The sequence below is a fragment of the Rhagoletis pomonella genome, unplaced genomic scaffold, assembly GCF_013731165.1.
Source record: "Rhagoletis pomonella isolate Grant_MI unplaced genomic scaffold, Rhpom_1.0 Rhpom_scaffold_00179, whole genome shotgun sequence".
Classification (NCBI taxonomy): Eukaryota; Metazoa; Arthropoda; class Insecta; order Diptera; family Tephritidae; genus Rhagoletis; species Rhagoletis pomonella.
Genome location: NW_023458733.1, coordinates 17,207 through 39,005, shown reverse-complemented (window position 1 = coordinate 39,005; position 21,799 = coordinate 17,207). Strand labels below are relative to the sequence as shown.

The 21,799-nt window shown below is 33.9% G+C and overlaps 1 protein-coding gene across 1 annotated transcript; it reads right to left on the bottom strand.

Annotated features, from left to right (window-relative positions):
• Nucleotides 1–1,338: 1,338 nt before the first annotated feature.
• On the bottom strand, nucleotides 1,339–16,374 carry LOC118750244 (acetylcholine receptor subunit beta-type lev-1-like). Its single transcript, XM_036484968.1, has 5 exons — nucleotides 16,227–16,374; nucleotides 15,313–15,672; nucleotides 7,072–7,262; nucleotides 2,448–3,075; nucleotides 1,339–1,573 (listed from the first exon to the last, which is right to left on the bottom strand). Exons 1-5 carry the CDS (start codon nucleotides 16,372–16,374, stop codon nucleotides 1,569–1,571), a joined length of 1,332 nt encoding a protein of 443 aa, XP_036340861.1. The 3' UTR covers nucleotides 1,339–1,568.
• Nucleotides 16,375–21,799: the final 5,425 nt, after the last annotated feature.

Here is a 21,799-nt window from a genome sequence, read left to right as displayed (position 1 = left end):
AAAACTGCATGTAAAACTGCTACTTAAAATTGTTTATTTTCAAACAAAATCTGTGTAAGTATAAGCATAAGATGTTCAAGACTAGATTTTTGAACATGAGATGTTTAAAATATACATATGAAATGTTTGAAATTACAAACGTTTTTAACGTAAAAATGCATTCCCTACTAAAAATTAAAATTAAGTACACATTATGTGTAATTTTTCTCTACGCGACAAATTTGGTAAACAGGCTGTGTTTAATTTTATTAACACGATGTCTAAATTTGCACACATTAGGAGAGGAAACATACAAAACCTTTCAGAGCAAATTTTAAACATTTTATGTATAAACTGTGGAATTGTGAACACTAAGAAATTGCTATAGAAATGTTTGTAGTTAAGTTTAACTAATGATTTATCAATACTTTACAATAGTTAAATTAAAGGCCCTAAGGGCCAAATTAACAGTGCTGTACTGAAATTCTGTAGTTAACTGCCGATTCTGAGTTAACTACGCACTGTGAGTTTGGCCTTAAGTGTTTAGAATTCAACAAACCAATTTCAAATTTGTTCCACGCCACACATATGGTAAGTAAAAATTAAAAAGCAATTTATTAACACGGTGTGCAAATTTGCATAAATTGAGAGAGGAAACTGGTTACCTTTTTTAATATGCTTAAATTTAGTAAAATATGTCTGCACACCGAACTTGACAAGGGATGAATTAAATTCGTTCCAAAATAAATCAAAATAAGTCACCTTGGTTTCAATGAACTTCATTTTACTGAAAGTACCGGACGACATACTACGGGGGTGTGTGAATTGGTATCATTGATCGATACTGATTGGCAATGATACTGAACTGATATGGCACAGATTTGTGAAGATAGATCTTAACTTTTATTATTATTACAAATCGATTACAACACATTATATGTACATACATATGTACTAGGGTTACAATGGCCGGCCAGATGAATTATAGATACTAATAAAGGCAAAATTCTTCCCCTGAAGAGGTTTCCCCATTTGAGTTTCAATGCAAAATTACACACGAGGCGTCGGGAAACACGCCGGGTATTTGCTAGTAGGTCACATAGCTTGAGCTTTGAGGGGTCACTTATCGGTGAAACCTGTTTAGTTTAACCTTATTTGGCAAGTCATCCCATCGCCCCTCCCCAACGATGTGAGCGCAGTGGAATATAGATTGAAAAATCAGTTCAAATCAGCACAAATTTCCGAAAAATAATGACATTTGCGCTCAGAATTGGGAATTGAAAATTTTCAGTACAGCGAGTGAGATTTCAGTACTGTCCTTCCCAAATCAGTTATAAGAATTATTAGAAAGACACATACAACATTTGGTCTTTGATTACAAAAACCTGCATTAAGTTTTATGTTTTGGTCAAAAGGGTGTATAAAAAAATGTTCACTATTTTATTCTGCACCAAACCGCTTTGAAGCAATTTTGCCTCGTGAATGATCTTGAAAGATGCAACCAAATAACTGAAACCATCTTTTTTAGTCCGTCTTTTGGCTTCAGGTCCTGGGCCTAAGGTTTTTCCACTAGATGTCCTTTTCTTTCTTCAAGCTATTCAAAAATGCGCGGGGAGGGAAAAAATTCCGAAGTTTGGAAATTTCATATATTTCGGAGTTGCTCTACTGTATACAAGTGCATACATACATGGGCGTAGCCGGGTGCTTGAGCCCCGCCCCCCTAACTTTCAAATTTTCCTTATATATATATAAAATAGTAACCTGAAATGCCCGCTTAATAGGGTCGAGTCCCCCCCTAAATTTCATTCTGGCTACGCCGATGCATACATACATATAACGGGTGATTTTTTTGAGGTTAGGATTTTCATGCATTAGTATTTGACAGATCACGTGGGATTTCAGACATGGTGTCAAAGAGAAAGATGCTCAGTATGCTTTGACATTTCATCATGAATAGACTTACTAACGAGCAACGCTTGCAAATCATTGAATTTTATTACCAAAATCAGTGTTCGGTTCGAAATGTGTGCGATTTATGGTCTACATAATCGACCAAGTGAGCAAACAATTAATGCGATTGTGACCAAGTTTCGCACTCAGTTTACTTTATTGGACATTAAACCAACCACACGAATGCGTACAGTGCGTACAGAAGAGAATATTGCGTCTGTTTCTGAGAGTGTTGCTGAAGACCGTGAAATGTCGATTCGTCGCCGTTCGCAGCAATTGGGTTTGCGAAACACATTTCGAACCGAACACTGATTTTGGTAATAAAATTCAATGATTTGCAAGCGTTGCTCGTTAGTAAGTCTATTCATGATGAAATGTCAAAGCATACTGAGCATCTTTCTCTTTGACACCATGTCTGAAATCCCACGTGATCTGTCAAATACTAATGCATGAAAATCCTAACCTCAAAAAAATCACCCGTTATAAAAAGGCATTAATATACATATGTATATACAAACCTACGAGCGGTGTATTGTCAGCCAATATCGGCAACAGTTGCGCAAAATATATGAGAAAAGCAGCAATCAATACAATTACAATGGTATTCAATAATATTTTTTCGCCCATTCGTGGTGGCAGCCAAAACGAGGAAAGCGCCAATAATATAATGCAGGAAGCTGGAGTGAAGATAACCGCTCCGTACATTGACGAACGACGCTGTAGTTTAAATGTAAATTCAATATAATTATAATAATCCTGTTTTCGATATACCGTATCGCAATCGACAATTTCCCATTCAGTCGATTGTACGAGCTCACTATAGTCCAAGCTGTCTTTCAAATCTAGATAGCGTGAATCTATGTAGGTTAACGCCAAGGAACCGACCTTCAATTTGCATGTTTGTGTATCATAAGGCCACGCACGGAAATTTAAACTACAGTACGCTGTGTAAACAACGGGCGGCACCCACAGAAAACTACCGTCGTGGGCCAGAAGTATTTGAGTATCGCCTAAATAATCGCTCTTATCGCCGGCGCTATTTAAAACTGTTATATCTGGTTTCCATACTTCTTTTGGTTTCATATGGATTTGAGTTAAGTTGTCGTAATCAACAATGTTCCACGAACGATTTTCATCCATCCAATTCTGAAAAGAAAAAAATGTTTATTTATTTTATTTATTGAATGAGCAATAATAATGAGATTATTATTTTACAATTTGAAAGAAAGGCATGATACAAAAAAGAAGGTAGTTTCAATCATGATACAAAAAACAAGATAGTTCCATTGTCACTTTTTCGTCGCCATATTAACAACCTGACAATTAAGCAGATTGGGACATTTCGTGCTACCATACCCATGGTGTAATAATAACAAGGTGTTGTCAGTAACTTAACCTCACTTTTTCGGCAGGTCTATTCCGGTCACGCATTTTAAAGTAGTATAAAAAGTACTAATTATTTAGTACTTTTAATCCGTTCGTGCATACTATTTCAAATTAAATGTAGAAAAATGTTTAATTACAGGCTTATAAGCCTGAATATATGTTTGTATCGTCAGTTCCACACAGGTTGGACATATATTGTAAATAAGGCAATTTCCTATAAAACTGTAAATGATTTTTTAAATAGATTAATAATAATAATAATAACAATAGATTGGCGCTTACACATATGTTAGTGTTTGGCCGAGCTTCTCCTCCGACTTGTGGCGTGCGCCTTGATGTTGTCACACAAAGCGGAGGGACCTACAGTTTTACGCCGACTCCGAACGGCGATTGCATTTTTATGAGAAGCTGTTTTTTATGGCAGTAATACACTCGGAGGTTTTCCATTGTCTGCCGAGGGACGACAGCTGTTAAGAAAACACGATTTTTCTATATTTTTTGCGATGTTGCTTTGACCAGGGCTTGAACCCAGGTACTGCGGAGTGAAGCGCGCACTGCTTACCACTACGCCACAGCGGCTGACATATAGATTAAAACACATAAATATCGATAATATAAGCACAATCATAATTTAAACATGCTGCCACTCTATTCTAGTGTATCAGTAGTCCAGTTGGCTCGATATTATGACAATGCAGCAAAAGATATTTAATATAAAAAAATCGCCTTTCCATACGATTTTTGTGTACGTCTTTTTCCATTGATAACTACGATATCTTTTATATTTTGAGGACAAAAATTATACAAATCCAGCAATTTTAAATATTAATATCGTTCTGAAAACACCAAGTTCTTTGAAAATCGCGATAAAATGATTTACTAAAATGGAGTATTTTAAATACAATTTCCCAACTAATAGCATTATAAAAATTAAGATCGGCAGCACTGAAAATAAGCATGCCGATCTTGTCAAAATTAGAACAAACACGTCGCTACTGACAACACCTTGTTATTATTCCACCATGACCATACCCAATATCTAAAATCCTTGAAATTTTCTTATTATTTTTGGGTCGATTTAAAAATCTTTGTTCTTAAGCATAGTATTTTATTCCTGTTTCACGCGAAAAAGCTGTTAAAATGCATATAAAACTTCTTTCTGTGAAATAAGTGTGAAGTTTGCAACATGAAGCTAGCAACACAATTTTCATGACATTTTTAAATACACATATACATTTTAAATTGTGTGAAAGCTGACAGTTTATAGAATTCAGTAGCGGCGAAAACAAGGGGGGTTAAGTGGTTAAACCTTACCCAAGCCGATCATAAACTTGCGACGCAATTTCAGCTTATGCCTGTCGGTCTTGGCAAGAATGTAATCATGGTTTCAATAAACAACTTTTTGATTAAAAAGCAGATTTTTGACAATTCCTCAATTGTGAAAAATTCGAAGCGGCATTGCCCAATTGTAAGTTTTTTGGTGTGGGAGATTTTATATCCTAAATTTGGGATTATAAATAAAATAGTTGTGTTAATATTTACCTTTTAAAAATAATTAATATCTTATCTTAAAAACGTTTGAATTTTATATTAAATTCGGTAGCAACTTGCCAAATCAATATTTTTATATTAGTACAATTTTAGTGAACATATTTTAAAATTTTTTAGTGTCCTCATGTCATCTGATTATTTCACAATGTAGTTTTCTTTATCGGATACGATGATTCCGATATAATTCAGACACTGAAATTATACATTTATTTAATACATATTGTCTTTGTCCATTTAACAGCAAATGGAATTTACTTTGGGACCCATAGGCCGCGAAATTTTTCCAGCAACACATATTGTTTTCAGATGAAATTTTGACACACCCAAAAGTGAAGTATAAAATAAATAGATACAAACAAATTTTCAATCAAACTGATTTGTGTAGTTCAGGGGCGTCTTTTGGTAAATGTTCTGGAGGCTGTTTTAATATATCCTATCTTATTATATATTTCTTAGCTTTTCTACATTCTGAGAAGTTGAGAGAATGAAGTCTAATGTTCTTTTTTTGGTCAACTACGACGTTTGATTTAATTTTTTGCAATCATTAGTTCATTTCCTTTGAGGAGTCACAATGCCCATACCGGCTATACCGATTTTTTGGAAATTTCGGACACAAATCTTCCAAGAATGGTTATAGGCTAAAACAAAACCGATATCTAAAAGGGGTGTGGAACCTCCCATAAAAATCGAATTTTTCATAGTGCATATCTCTGGAAGTATTTATGGTAGAGTTCTGGAACTTGGTATGGATATATGTATGTATATGAAGTCAATCTCAAGCTCATGGAAAAATAAGGGTTTATTGGAAAATGCAGCGTGCCACCGTAGAACTTGGAATAGAGGTAAATGAAATCAATCCCAAACCTATGAAAAATGGGGGGATATGAAAACGGTCTAGCTAGCGGTATAAGCCATATACACTAAAATTTTGGTGACGCATAGATACCTCTGGAAGCATTTACATAGAATACTGAGATGAGGCATTTTTCCAATGGAAATATATACAGAAAAACGGGCGCGACACCTTCTGGAAAGTAACACGATCACAGGGTGTATACCTAGAACCATGTTAAGGTAAACCTTGAGGGATTACATTCTTGCTAAGACCGACAGGCATAAGCTGAAATTGCGTCGCAAGTTTTACGATCGGCTTGGGTAAGGTTCAACCAATTAACCCCCTTTGTTTTCGCCGCTACTGAATTCTATAAACTGTCAGCTTTCACACAATTTAAAATGTACATGTGTACATATTTAAAAATGTCATGAAAATTGTGTTGCTAGCTTCATTTTGCAAAAATGTTGCAAGCTTTTTCCCAGCGTGAACAGAATACTACATTGCTGAGGAAATGTTGTGGAATTTCACACTTATTTCACAGAAAGAAATTTTATATACAATTTAACAGCTTTTTTACATGAAATAGGAGTAAAATACTAGGCTTAAGAACAAAGATTTTTAAACCGAAAAAAAAATTAATAAGAAAATTTGAAGGATTTTAGATATTGGGTATGGTAGCACGAAATGTCACAATCTGCTTAATTGTCAGGTTGTTAATATGGCGACGAAAAAGTGACCTTGTTTTTTGTATCATGGAAAGGAGCACTAACTGCCAGGGCTTACGGCTCGCTGCTATAGTGCGATTATTTTTTCTATACAAGTTAAATCATTAGTGAATTGGTTGAAAGAAATAATACTAGTTTCTACTGCTACATTAATTAATACTACATTAAAAATGTGAGTATGAAAATACATGAATAAAATACATAAGATAAGTATGTACAAGTCTGTTAAACAGATAAAAATATATATGAGAATTCAAATCATTTTCCTGAGGTCTGTTTTGATTAAGTAATCTACTATTTTCCTGACGTTTTTCGATGAAGGCATCCTCAGCAGTTCCGAAGGAACTTTATTGTCAAATAACTCTTTCCTGGTGGAAGTAAATTGCGTGCAGTCGTCTAGGAGATGTTTAGCTGTAACTGACCGGGACGTTACACATTCAATTTTCCCCTTTCAATTTTCAATACACTCACACTTTTTCACTAACACACTTTTATTAATTACTTGAATTGGCAACTTGCTTTAAATTTTTCCCTTTCAATTGAGTTTCAATTTTGTGAAAATAAAAATATTCTAAGCTTCTGCATGCTAAAATGTTAATTTACAATGGAATTAAAAATAGAAAATGGTCTTCAGAAGCTAGTTGCTTTCATGAAGACGACATGTTGATAATGAAATTGCTTCTCAAATGGAATCAGCCTAAGTAATGGCTTCCAATTTTGATGATTTTTGACAAGCAATGTGTGTGAGGAAATTGAAAGGAAAAACTGATTGTGTGTCGTCAGCGTAATGTCGAAGAGCAGTATTGGCAAGGAGGTTGACTCACGGTTGCCACACACTTTGAAAAAATGTTACCAAAATTTTTTAAAAAGATTACCAAAAAGTTACCAAAAGTATTAAAAGCCTTTTTTCTTTTCTAATAAACAACGGGCGTTACATTAACACTTTCATGCTTATATTATAGTTGCCATGCAACTGTTTTATTCATCAGGAATCAGCGAGCTATTTTAAATAGTGGCAGAATAAAAATTGAAATTTGTGATCCAGTGAAATCATTAATTTATAGATTTTCATCCCTTTAGAATAATTCCTTGTAATTTTATTTAAAGTTAAATATATTTCAAGAGCAATTTTTATTTTTTTAAAGCAATTTTGAATAAACTTTAAATCAATAAACCAACATTTTAAATAAACTATTATGTTATACGAAAATAAATATCTTTTGAGGCAAGGATAGCTTCATTATTCCACAGGCTATTATTTTCTCGTCTGCATGTCGTTCAGACAATTTTTGGAGGAAAAATTTAAATACATAATAATCTTTTTAATTTGAAAGAGCGCAGCCTACTCCAAAACCCTAACTTCTCATCGCACATGTGTATGGAGATGTGTGCATATCGCCCATCATAAATCACAATCAAAACAACCCTACAAGACGCAACTGACGGAAACTCCAACACATATTCAAAATATTCTATACAAACTAACCCTGGGATTCAGTAATTCAGTCTCATCTCAAGTCACTAAATTTGAGATTATCAATTAGTGACTTGAGACGATTTGGGTATTCAGAAGGAGAGAGTCACAAAAAGTTCACCACAAATGTATGGTGAAAGCAAACACAGACAATCAACCGACAGTGTTCATGTATGCATTTTGCCCGCGCCGCTCAAAGAGTCGCAATGGCCGAGTGGTCAAAGCATTAGGCTGGCAGCCAAGAGGGTCCGGGTTCAAGTCCTCCTCGGCCGTAGCGGATTTTTTTTTTTTTTTATTTAGTATTTTTTTATTAGTTTTATTTTTTTGTAACAATCTTTAGATTTTAGTGTAAAAAAAACAAAAAAATACATTTTTTTCAATACATTTGTATGATATTAAAGCATTTTGGTTTATTTCCTAATGAAATTCTTTTTGAACAAATTTCCTCGCTTCTTTTTCGCGTTTTTTTAACAAAATTGAAATAAGTTTTTCCTCCATACTTCTATTTTTGTGGCCGGCTCTTAGCCAGCTGACAAATTAGTGACATATTTTTGAGACTAGAGACGTGAGACAGCGTACTGAATTCCAAACAGTCTCAAATTCCAAGTTCACCACCAAAAGTCACTATTAGTGACTAGAGACCGCTTACTGAATGCCAGGGTAATACATATGAATATGCGAACTAAGATTTGACAATCAATCAAGAAAAAATGACAGTTCGTAGTTTTTAGGTAAATTTGTTGTCTCTTTTCGTCCTATAGCACAAGCGCAGGCAAGAGCGAACAGCTAATGTTTCGTCTGCGAATGTGAACTTGTCAAACTCGTCGCATAGCTAGTGCTGCTGCATTTACGGAAAAGCAGTCGGTATTATTTCTTAAGAAGTGAATAACAGGTACGTAGCAACATATTTAAATGTTTATGCAAATGCAATGGATGAGGGAGCTAAAAGCATTGAATAAACAATACGTGTTTAATTATAAAATTTATATACAAACATTAATGAGTATCTTTAAAAATATTTGAAATCTCACACGTTAATTTGGTGTTCGGGTCGGTACCGACTAAAAAATTTTACGATCAATATCACTACGCAGCAAGAAGAAGATTTTATGGGGAACAGCGAAGTTAAAAAGTGACGCCGAGTTAATTTAGCAACAATTAAATAAATTCCAAGGAAGATAAGCATATATAGTTAAAATAAGAATATATTCTTCTAAAAACAATATATAGGACTGTGACAATGAAAAAAAGAAATTTTGAAAACTGTGTTAGCAAGGAAAAAAGACGTTATTTGTGCCTGGTGGAAAAATTTAGAAGACTGGAGGAAACATCCGATGTCCATTCCCTTATTTCAATTTGTGTAACATTTCGTTCATCTTTTTCCAATAGGCAGTACAAAAGGCTGAATTCGATGCCCAAACCAAGCTGGTATGCGAACTCAAGGTGATTGCGAAAAAAATTGAGTCATCGGTATACCGAATGACGGGCGAGATGGAGGATCCATTGCTAGAGGAAATAGCTAGTGTTCTCCCATTTACCACCATAGAGGCTGTTCAAGAAGTCGAGAAAAAACTCAAAAACCAGGAGTACGCAAGAGCGACGGTAATTTTGCAAAATGAAATTATTTATTAGATGACATTTCTTCATGAAATCAAAGGAGCCTCTGAAGATGTTAACAGTGTTCTCCGCAAAGTATTTAGCGCCGGGGTACTTAATCAGTTTAATTGGGAAGGTCGGTGGGACAAACTTGCGTTGGATAAACTTTATAGTAGAAAAGTTCCTTTCTGGTATATGCATATTAAACTTACATGAACGAACAAACCATTGTAAAAATAAACTCTTCTAATAAATATTTTAGATGTATTCAAGAACCATGGCGTATCGGACTTTCAGAAGCAAGTTAGAAAATCCGTTGACCTAAGCCGGCAGCAAAATACCACAAAAAACAACACATAAAAGCTTAATTTCTTAGATTTAATTAAGTATTAGAGATATGCAAACCCCATATCCAGATTATAACCACATTCCATCTTGACAAGATATACCATTTATTTTTTTGTTTAATTAGAATTTTTTTTTATAAAGCTATAGTTCATTCTTTAACAAATCCCGTTTAATCCAAGATTCAACTTTAGTGCAATATTTTAAGAAAATTCAAAAATCTTTCGTAAAAATTTCAAGCTTTTTAATTAGATTTCTTAGAAAAATTTTGAGTTTTTGAGTTTTGTAGCTCATTAATTTTAGAAAGACTAGCTGCAAGTTAGAAGTAGCTAGGGCTTACCGTTGATTTTCGAAATTTTTTTGTTGAAGATCCTGCTAACTTTTCATATAAAAAAATCGTCGAACATCGTTTTTTATAAAAGAAAATGACAGAAAATTGCTAAAAAGCAACAGTAAGTCATAGCTACTTAAAACTTTTTTGTTGAAGGTGTTGCTTATTTTCTTCTATATAAAAAATTGGCGAGCATTCTGTTTTCATGGAAGAAAATTTAAGACAAATTTCCAAAAAGCAACGGTAAGTCCTAGAGATTATATGGAAGAAAAAAATTAGCAACACTTGAAAAAAAAAAATCCCGAAAATCAATGGTAAGCCCTATCTACTTCAAACTGGCAGTTAGTCGTTCTAAAATTAGATGAGCTACAAAACTGCGCACTCAAACATCTTTTTAAGAAATCTAATTAAAAAGCTTGAAATTTTTACGAAAGATTTTTGAAATTCTTAAAATATTGCAAAAAATTTTAATCTTCAATTAAACGGGATTTGTTAAAGAATAAACAATATTAAAAAAAAATAAAAAAATAAAATTGTTAAAACTTAGCAATATGTTGTGGGTTTATTATTGTGATACGGGGTGTAATTTGAGGTTATGTTCCTTTTTAAATAAGTACTTTGTAACATAAGTTAATTTTGTCTAATTTGATTTGAATTCAATGCAAAGCTTTTAGTTTAAAAGGATGAATTTTAAATTTTTTCTTAATTTTCTATAAATTTCTGAAAACTTGAATCAAGTATCTTTGCTTTTTTCCAATTTCAATTTATTTTATTTGAGTTCAAGCTGAGTTTTTAGTTTAAAATAGTTAATTTTAGTTTTTTCCCTAATTTTCTGTAATTTTGCTATGAAAAAATATATAATTTACAAAAACAATAAATATAAAAATTACTTTTCAAAAAAATATTTGGTTACCGTTATTAGTAGCTGGTATTTGCGTTATATGTGATTAACAAAATCTGACGTACATTACGTCAGATGTGACTAAGTAGACCTGATGTATATGTACATTAGGTGTAATCAATTTGTTCTGACGTATACTTACGTCAGATGTGACTAACTAGACGTGGTGTATATTTATATAAGGTGTGATCAATTAGCCCTGTTGCATAGGTCTGGCGGATATTTTCGCCAGATATGTCTAACTACATCTGGCGGGTGTTTCGGTTATAGCTGACTCGAGCGAGTGAGAGGGACATATCTTTATATGTACTGAGAATATGTGCGTTGGAAAGAGACCTATGATTATTATCGTACAGGAGAAATTCCGTCAGAATTTTCATAATGCTCTTCAAAACCTTTCTAATATTTGTTCTACGGTCTGATGCATAAGTTCGCCATGCATTTCCGTCATATAACGCATCATATAAACGATAGCGTTCTTGTAGGGAAATTCATTCAGTAAGAAATTAGCTGTGTGTAATACGCTGTTTTTGCTTACGCGTAAAAGCACATTTAGCGCATTTAGCTCTAAATGCTACTCTAAATGTACATTTATCCACACAAAATTGCTCACCTAAATGCAACTCCATTTTTGCATTAAGAATCTAAATGCTAAAATCAACCCTGTGATCTTCCAAAATTTCCACGATTCGAACATGGTTTAATGGAAAAAAGTGGCAACATTGCTTTTTCGCGTATACAGTGGCTAGATGCGTTTCAGTGATCGCCGATCGAGATTTCATTTCTTATTTTAAATTATTTGGATAAAGAAAAGTTACGCAAATTCAACATCGATGTGATGCTGATAGAAATCTGGATCAATTTGTGATCAACTCTGTTTGTTTTGTTTCCTAATTAAGTGAAGAAATTTTAATTTACAGCACCGACAAATGAATATATATACAAACAAATGTTCAGTTTTGGTTAAAACAATTCAAGTTTTTGTATTGAATTTTTGGTTTAAAATTTATTTTTTCCTTTTCAGTAGAGCTTTTTGCACATTATCTTCTACGTGAGAATTGATCGTAATAGATATGGATCTGAATAAGCGACTGGAACACGGCTGTTTGTCAAAAGCATATGTTTTCGAACTCGCGTAAATGTACATTTGCTAAATGCGATAGCATGAACGCTCTCCGAAAACATATGTTCGAAAGTGCTAAATGTTGCATTTTAAATGCAGCAAAAACGCCGCATAAGGCTGCATTCCAAAACGTCAAAATACAAAGCATCAGTATCTTTTGTTTCTAAACCTCAGTAGATTGTAGTTCCAAATGTGCGCAACCAAGGTTAGATGCTAGTTTTCAACTAGGTTACGCAAATTAGACTTTCTCTCCAAGTGCTGGTTAGAAATAAAAGACACTAATGCTTTGTATTTTGACGTTTTGGAATTCACCCTATGTTATTTTGCTGCAGATAATGTATGATATGTATTCAAAAATATTTTAATGTTTTAAAGCATTTTGTCTGAAAGTTACCAAATGAGATCGTAAGTTACCAAATTACAAAAGAGAATAAAAGCTACCAATTTTGGTAACATTTTACCAAAGTGGCAACCGTGGCTTGACTCAAACCGTTTAAAATATGCGAATGTGTTATAATTGTGTGCCCAATACGGAGGCGGATGAAAGTAGAAATATCGTTGGTCCGGCACGCGGTTGGGTAGTTTGGTTTACTGCCAGTAGGATTAACATGCGTATAGTTGTGCTGGAAGGTATTCCATTCCTCAGTTCTTTGGATATTGAGGTATTCATTGATCAAACAGAAAATGTCTTTGTTCACCATATGAGTAGTCCGCTTGCAAAGTGCGCTATGTAATTTTTTTTAGATTTTTAGGTTTTGGTGGTTAACGTACCAGTATTTAAAGTAGTTTCATGTCCACTAACAATACAGTGCAAAATCCTTATATATTCTAAAAGAAATAACATCAAATGTTAGCTACTCTAGCAAAAGTCGCTATAATACTTACTGTGTGTATATATACACTTTCAAAAGTCGCTATAATATTTATTGTACGTATTTATACAAGTTCAAAAGTCTTCTTATGAACTTTCGGTGACTAGTGGAAGACGTCTTAAAAAAGAAGCAGAACAACCTTCATGGAATAGAGAACACGAAAAGCTTAAAAAAGCTGGCTATATAAAACTTACTATTTCAAAACTCGCTATATTTAATCTCTATATATAAATTTTGCAAAAACTACCACACTGCGATTTTGATTTTTAATGTTATTAGACTCTTATTTATCCAAATTTTCAGATAATAAAAAGAAATATACAATTTGGATGTTACTTGTTGTTGTAGACGTTTTTTTTTTTAAATTTATGGCTTACTATTATAAAATCACATAACGCTGCTTGCAAGTGGACTACTCATGTAATCAAAGGTTTGAAGTGGTTCGGTTGCGGCTTCTTTTGCTTTTTGATCAGCAAACTCGTTGACTTTTATTCCGGCGTGGCGAGGTATCCACATTATTTTTATTTGGCTTTGGTTTTCTATTATTAAGTTGCGAATACTTGAAACTATAGACGCTTTGTTCGAAACGTTCATAATGCTGGATATTGTAGATTTACTATCCGAACATATTATGGGTTTTTCCTTAGTTTTCAACGCAGACGACATTGCGTTGTATACTGCTGCTGCTTCTGCTGTATAGACAGAGCAGTAGTTAGTAATGTCTAGTAAACTCGTTGTATGAATAAGACTGTGTTTGGATGACAGATACTTAACAATATTTAGTCTGGTAGCTAGGCTTTTTCTTAGCCATAAACAATGTTCCTTAAATGTAAGACGCTTATCAAAGATAATTCCTAGAAATAGAATACTAGAAACATTTACAATATTTACGCTTTTGTAAATGACACTTAAGCTATTACAATTGAATTTCCTGCAAATATGAAACGATTTACATTTATTGAGAGATAGGTTTGCTCCCGAAGGGTTAGACCAGTCAGAAATATCATTTAGAATATCTACAAAATTCTTTTGGACTACGTTCAAGTTAGATAATTTGGAAAAAAGCAACACGTCACGTGTATGATGTGGGAGATATTTTTGTACTTCGATACTATGTGGCTTATTTCGTCTAAAGCAATTGTAAATAGGGTCACCGAAAGTGGAAATCCTTGTGGTATACCGTTTTCTAACGTGTGAAGGCTTGAAAAAACGTTATTTATTTTTGTTTTGAATTTTCGGTTGGTAAGAAAGGACTTGATAAAATAATATAATTTATTTCCAAAACTCCATTTCGCTAATTGGCGCAAGACAATATGTACGCCGATGCGGTCAAATGCTTTTTCGAAATCCAGGCTTAAAGTGGAGATATGATTGGGTTTGGATAAGCCGACTGCAGCGAAGTTTTCAAAGTACAAAAGGGCGTCAGCAGTTCCGTGTCCTTCTTTGAAGGCGACCTGATGCGCACTTACTAGGCGATGTTTGGAGATGTACCACATTATACGTTTGGAAATAATTTTTTCTAAAACCTTGCTCATGCAACAAATCAGTGAAATAGGTCTATAGTCTATAGTCACTTCTGATGAAGAACTGTTTGCCTTCGGAATGGGAAAAATTACAGCTTTCTTCCAGTTTTGTGGGTAAATGGCCGTAATCAAAATTTGATTATAAAGATTAATCAATCTTTGCTTTAAGTCATCAGGTAAATGCAATTTAGCAATGCGTACGAGATTCTGTTCGATCCTGGGATTTTTCCCGTAATTTCCGAAATTGTAGACTCGTACTCTGAGAGAGTGATGCCATTTTCAATTATGTTCGTAGGTGAAGTTTGTTGATTATAAGCCCTTCTAAGAGTTGAAACTTTCATTGGGATAAATTCGTTACTAAAGTTGGAGTTACGCGAATAGCTTGCCCATGTTAAAGCGAAATGTTCGGCTATTTCTTTGGAGTCAAAAATGGGGCCGTTTTGGCTTTTAACAAAATTAATGGTAGTTTGCTTGTAAGAACCCGAAAGCATTTTTATGTCCGACCAGACCCTTTTAAGATTCGTATTAGGGTTTATTGTCTTCGTAAAAGATTCAAAACAGGCGCGTTTTGCTTCCTTGCATTTTTTACGGAAGATTGCATTCGTTTTTTTGTACAAAATTAAATTAGATTCTGTTCTCGTTCTTTTATATTCTTTCCAGTTTTGCTGTTTTATATTTCTTAACTTAGACAATTCAGTCGACCAGTACGGTACAACTTTACTCCGTGGTTTGTGATACGACTGTGGTATGGACAAATGACTGGCGGATCGTATTATTTTAGTGATATTAGCAGCCTCTTCATTTACGTTATTTGAGGTTGGAAATTTGGCAGCAAAAGAGGCCGAGTACTCAACAAAACTAGGCCATTCTGCTTTCTCTATAAGAAATTTTGGCTTGGGAAAGCATTTATCGGAAGAAGGTGTGGCTAACTCAGTGACAATGGGGAAATGGTCACTACCATACAAGCAATCGAGAGTGTGGCTATTCAGTTTTGGAGCGATACTTGCAGAGCAAATGGAAAGATCAACATGCGTAAACGTCTTATGCGTGGGTCTTCCATAATTTAAGTCCATCAAATTTTCTGTAAAAATGAAGTTCTCCAAAATAGTACCTCTTCGATTGGTGTCTGGGGAGCCCCAATTTGGCGACCAAGCGTTAAAGTCACCAACACAAATTACTGGTGTAGAAACAGAATTCAAAATCTGCCTAAGTTCTGCTAGAGAAAAGTTTTGTTGTGGTGGCATATAAATGCAGATTATTGTTATTTTAAAGCCAATGTATAATTCTATTGCTATAGTTGATATGTATGATGGGATCTGGATTAATTTATGTTTAAGATCTTTTCTAATTAAACACGCAATACCTTGTTTGTTTGTGGAATTCTGCGTTGAATTGTGGAAGTAACCGTAAAATTTATTAGGAACAAGTGCGTTCTTATTTGCAGCGAGGTGAGTTTTTTGGAGGGTATAAAACAGGGTGAGTGTTCTTTGATAAAAGTTTCTAGCTCAGCATAGTTGTTGTAGAATCTGTTTAGGTTCCACTGTAAAATTTTAAACATTGCCATAAGACTAAAACAAATAACATGAATGGGAAGAGTTTAATATTCATCATCCGAGACTGTCATAGCATATTCACTTTGGAACTGAGAATGCTTTTGATTTGATGGTGAGAGGATTTGTAGATCGTTTAGCGTTGATTTTAAAGTGAGAGTAGATTGAGATTGAGGCTCATTGAGTGGTGTAGTTAATGGAGGTTTTGAGTTCATTATAATACTTTCGAGCATATTGTTGAAAGTTGAGTCGAGTGAGGGAAGAGTTTGAGATTGAAAGTCGGAATTTATTGCAATGTTGTTATTCGGATTATTGAGTGAATTTGACACAAAGGAAAAAAAACTTTGAGCAAGTGCATTGTTGTTGAGTTGGGGAGCAAGATTGAGAGCGTAAGTGTTGGAGTTAATAGCAGTGCTGGCATGTGATAGCTGCTGACAGGTGGGTTCGGGGTTTGAAGGTGACTTTGAATGACTGTTTAAGTCTTGCTTATTTGCGTTTTGACTATAAATAGAGCATTTTTTTTTATTTTTAAAATTTTTTGGTAAATTTACACGATGACTATGTATTTTTCTCGGTTACACATTTTTGTGTGTAAAAATCATTTTTGTTAGCGGGTGAAATCAAACAGCATATGTGTATTTTGTAGGTGGTACACACTTTCGTAGTAAATTTACGCACACCACAGCAGTTATATAACACTCTAAAAAGTCCGAAATTTAAACAAACTATTCGTTGAATAATTGAGCATGTAACTTCGCGAATAATAAGGTAGAAAATCAGTAACCTACCTTTTAGCTAGGAAACCTACAAAATTTTTTTTTAGAGTGGAGTTAACTCAAAATCGGCAGTTAACTACAGATTTTCAGTACAGCACTGTAAATTTGGCCCTTAGGACCGTTTATTTAACTATTTTAAAGTATAGATAAATTATTAGTCAAACTTAACTACAACAATTTTTATAGAATTTTCTTAGTGTTCACAATTACACAGCTTACACATAAAATGTTTGAAATTTGCTCTAAAAGTTTTTTGTTTGAATTAACGCATATTAAGAGAAAGGAATGAATCAAGTATGACGACAGTCGTCTGAACGATATCGTGTCGAGATTGTCTTGCTTCATGAAAACCAAAAATTGTTTGATCGATTGTGTGATACCGTCAACTCGATTCCAGTTTTGCTTCACGTAACAGTAACACGTAGCAGCAACACAAATGCATAAATCAGTGTTTTCACGACGTTCTTTTGTCAGTATCGTTTGAACGACAATCGTTTCAAAGTTACGTGATTCATGCCCAATTTCCTCTCCTAATATGTGCAAATTTAGACACCGTGTTAATAAAACTAAACACTGCCTGTTTACTCCTACATACCAAATTTGTCGCGTAGAGCAAAATTACACATCAAATGTACTTAATTTTTATTTTTAGTAGGGAATGTATTTTTGCGTTAAAAACGTTTGCAATTTTAAACATTTCGTGTGTATATTTTAAACATCTCATATTCAAAAATCCAGTCTTGAACATCTTATGCGTATACTTACACAGATTTTGTTTGAAAATAAATACTATTCAGTAGCAGTTTTACATGCGGTTTTTAAAGTGTGTAAAAAAATTGCGGAACGAACACTGAAGCAGCACTGACGGTACAAAAAATGGCACTGTGCCGGACGGTCTAAACCACGCTATTTGGGACTGGGGCAACAATATTATATCTTTCACTGATACTGATAGGTACGGAATTGATACGTGTAGATAGACTTTTATTGTAAAAATCATCTATATAATTGATTTGTGGTCGATAAATAGACGCATCACACTCAACAGTCAGAGCATACGCGTCTTGGCACCCACGTCACTGTTGACAGTTACAAGTTTGAAAAAGTAGACGACTTCGTTTATTTGGGAACCAGCATTAACACCAATAATAATGTCAGCCTTGAAATCCAACGGAGAATCACTCTTGCCAACAAGTGCTACTTTGGGCTGAGTAGGCAATTGAGAAGTAAAGTCCTCTCTCGTCGTACAAAGATCACACTCTATAAGTCACTCATCATGCCTGTGCTGGTGTATGGCGCGGAAGCATGGACAATGAAAACATCTGATGAGGCGGCTCTTGGAGTTTTCGAGAGAAAGATTCTGCGAATATCCGCATATTCATACTGCGTATTCTCTGTCATAGTATTAATAACACAATATTCGAAGGGTCCAATTTCACAAAATGCACTTTCACTAATTCCGGTAAGTAACATAAAATAATGTCAGGAGTAGGTAATAGTGTACCTTTGTACTATTTAGCATGTCATTGGTCTATTAAATACATTCTAGCGTGTCTCAGTCCTTTACCCACAAAAGCGGCTATAACTTTTTTTTTCTATTCAAAACAGTAAATGTGGCACCTTTCTTAAATCTTTATTAAATGAGCAATTTTTTTATGTAATGTAAAGTTATAGCTCAGTACATTTTTTTTCACCCGAGATAGTCAAAGTTGGGGAAGAAAATGTCAAAAAGTTAAAAATCCAGAAATAGTCCTAATTTTATGATGGTTCCTTAATATATTTTAACAACATTGAATTTGAGTATGGAGAGGCAACTATCTGGAAGTATTTTACATAAAAAATTTACTAAGTATCGCCCGGTTTGTAGTTGCAGTTAAAGAAAACACATGAAAAGGCACGATTTCAATAAATAAATATTTCAAAAACGGTGACACTTTTACCTGAAAATTTTTTGTTTATCAGGGAGCTCACCCCCCCACCTACCTTCCCCTAAAGTTTGGCACGTTACTTCTGGGACACCATGTATGACAACAACAGAAAAGTAAATCATTCAGGCACTATAGGCGATTTTGAAGAAGTTGTGGAAATAGCTGATCTCGCCTTATTAAAGGTTTTTATTTAATTTTTATATGAGTTATAATAAATTTAGTAAGGGCGCAGTCCTATTGCAAAATGTGTTGAAACAAATATTTTGAAAAAGTATGCGTATTTTTAAAGAAAATTGTTTGTACATCACTATTATATAAGTGATTTGTCTTATTTATTATTACCCCCTGAAGGTATTATATTCGTTTTTGGTTTTAAAAACAGTATTATAACAAGATCTCATTTTTAAAATAAAAGATTTGTTAAATCGATTTCATGAATTTAATTAAAAAAAAAATTGCGATTTTTGGCGATTTTTTTCAGACATTGCGCTTTTTTTTTAAATCTGGACACCCTGATATGTACATCATTGATTTGCAGCTGTTTGTGCATGCTACAGCGTTGGAAAAATGGAATTCGGCTAGACAGAGGCAGGATTCCTATAAAAACAGGGCCAAACTACTTTACCATATCAATTCTAATTTGAACATAGTTATTTACATATTAGGGTTGTTGCGAATATTCGCATTCGCACTCGCAACTGCGGAGCTTCCGCCTAAATTTTAACGATCGCATTCGCAATAATCTATGCGGAGCTTTTGCGAATGTTGTGCAAGTGCACCGACAAAACGTATATATGACAAACAAAATGACAAATTGTAGCCAATATTTTTGCCTGTGGTCGTGGGAGTATTTGTATAACAAAACTGGTCAAATGTCATATTTATCAACTTTGATAAAAATGTATTTAACATATTATTTCCTAAGCTATATAACCGAGCTATCAAGGGGCAGTCATACAAGATCGAACTTTTACTTGACCTTTGACGTACGTCAAAGGGAACATAGTCTTTTTAACAGATTTTTTTTCTGTGCTTTAAATACCTGGATTGCATTCTTTCTTTCTTATGATTTTTATGATTTTTTTGGACCAATCTAAAAAAAACTACTAGACACAAAAGAAGAAAATGTGCACTGTAATTCTTGACCAAATCTTCATGATGTTACATATATTTGTTTCAATAATTTCAAATGGGGCTCTTTGGGGGATTTATTTTTAGCAAAAATTTTAAAAACAGTAACTTTGTTTACTTGTCGGGCAATATTTTTTTCATAGGGATATACATTGGATCCTTGGCTAAAAACTTCTGTGGTAAAACTGCCCCTTATTTGCTATTTGAAGTCAAAGAGTAAGTTCCTTAAATAGGGATTTCCAGCAGAAATGATAAACGTCTGGCTATAAAGAGAATCGATGCTCAAATAATTAAAAAAAAACTATAGGTCTGAACCAAGGTACATTGAACAGGTAGTATCAGTAGAGCAGCTGATTTGATTGATTTTCAAATTATTTGGTCTCGAAAATGTCAAATATTTCTAATTTTTTCTCACGAAAATTATAAGTTGTTAAAATCCATTTGCTTGTGAAACCTTTTTCCATACAAAACAAGCGATTGAATAGCAGCTTTTGGAACGTTCGCCCAACTCGGCAGCACGACCGCTGATTACTGGGCCTTGCAAAGGATGGATCAATGCTTCGAGAAGCAAACAAATTTACTAGGAAAGAAAGTTGCATCAATTTTTATTTTTTCCAATTTCAATTTTTTATTTTTTATAATTTTTTGTATTTCACATGGCACGCTTTGATTTAGAAGAAAAAATTCAGAACAGTTGTTGACACTTTCGATACCAGAAGCAACAACAAAATACACGCAAATGTTGTTTTTGCTCTACTGATACTACCTGTTTAATGTGCCTTGGTCTGAACTTTAATAAGACAAAAATTACGCAGCTATCTGAGATTCAAATGCTTATAAAAAAACAGGGTGCTTTTTTTAAAAAATAACAATATTCCGATCCGGCTGGCAGCCACGACTTTGATAACAGAATTTTGTTCAAAATTTTCATTCCTGGAAAATAATAATTTATTTTCCATATCCACCTATTTAGCTCGCTATGAGCACAAATTTCTCAAACTAGTTGCAGAAGGAAGTATTAAAAATAGCAGAAACTAAAATCGAAAAATGCTCATGAAGTTACAGATTCCCCAAATTCTGAAACAGCCAATGGAATGAGAATGAACAATTCTTTTTAAAGAGCTTTAGAAAAACCTGACACATCTGGTTTGGCTTGTAAGCGCTGTTTAAACCACGATCTCGCCATTATGCTAGATTCTAATTGTTTCTTAAAAATACTTGACATCCGCATCCGCATCCGCGGATGTTAGCTGTTAGATATTCGCATCCGCGGATGTCTAAAATTCCACATTGCAGCATCTCTAGAACAAGTCTAACTCAATAGATTGAATGTTGAACAAACATTGTTGAGTTTTGCTTTATGCAGAATTTGCATGAAACGAAGCAGTCATTTCTTTGTTATTTATTCTGCATACTACTACAGCGATGTAAAATTAAATTTTTTCTGCGCAGCGGCAACTTTTTTTTTCTTTTTGATATAAAGAAAAGATGAAGATGACTGTATGTATGCTACACCAAGAAGCTTACAGTGAGCTTGTGCCGATATCACATTTCGAAAAAAAAAAAAAAATAGAAGCGTTAACAACTGAGCTATGTACATCCCGTAAACTCTTGTTGCTAATTCATTTTCCTTATTTAACCAACTACTATCAAGTGCAGCTGATTTGCCGCTATTAAAACTCGACCGCGTGGTTGTTGTTGTGAATTCTATACATCAGTTTGCTTATTTTGCTTTTTTGTATAGTTTCAGGCAGGCTCTTCCTAAACTATGTATTTGTCAATGTTATTGTGGCTTGTTAACATTTTTTATTTTTAATAATTTT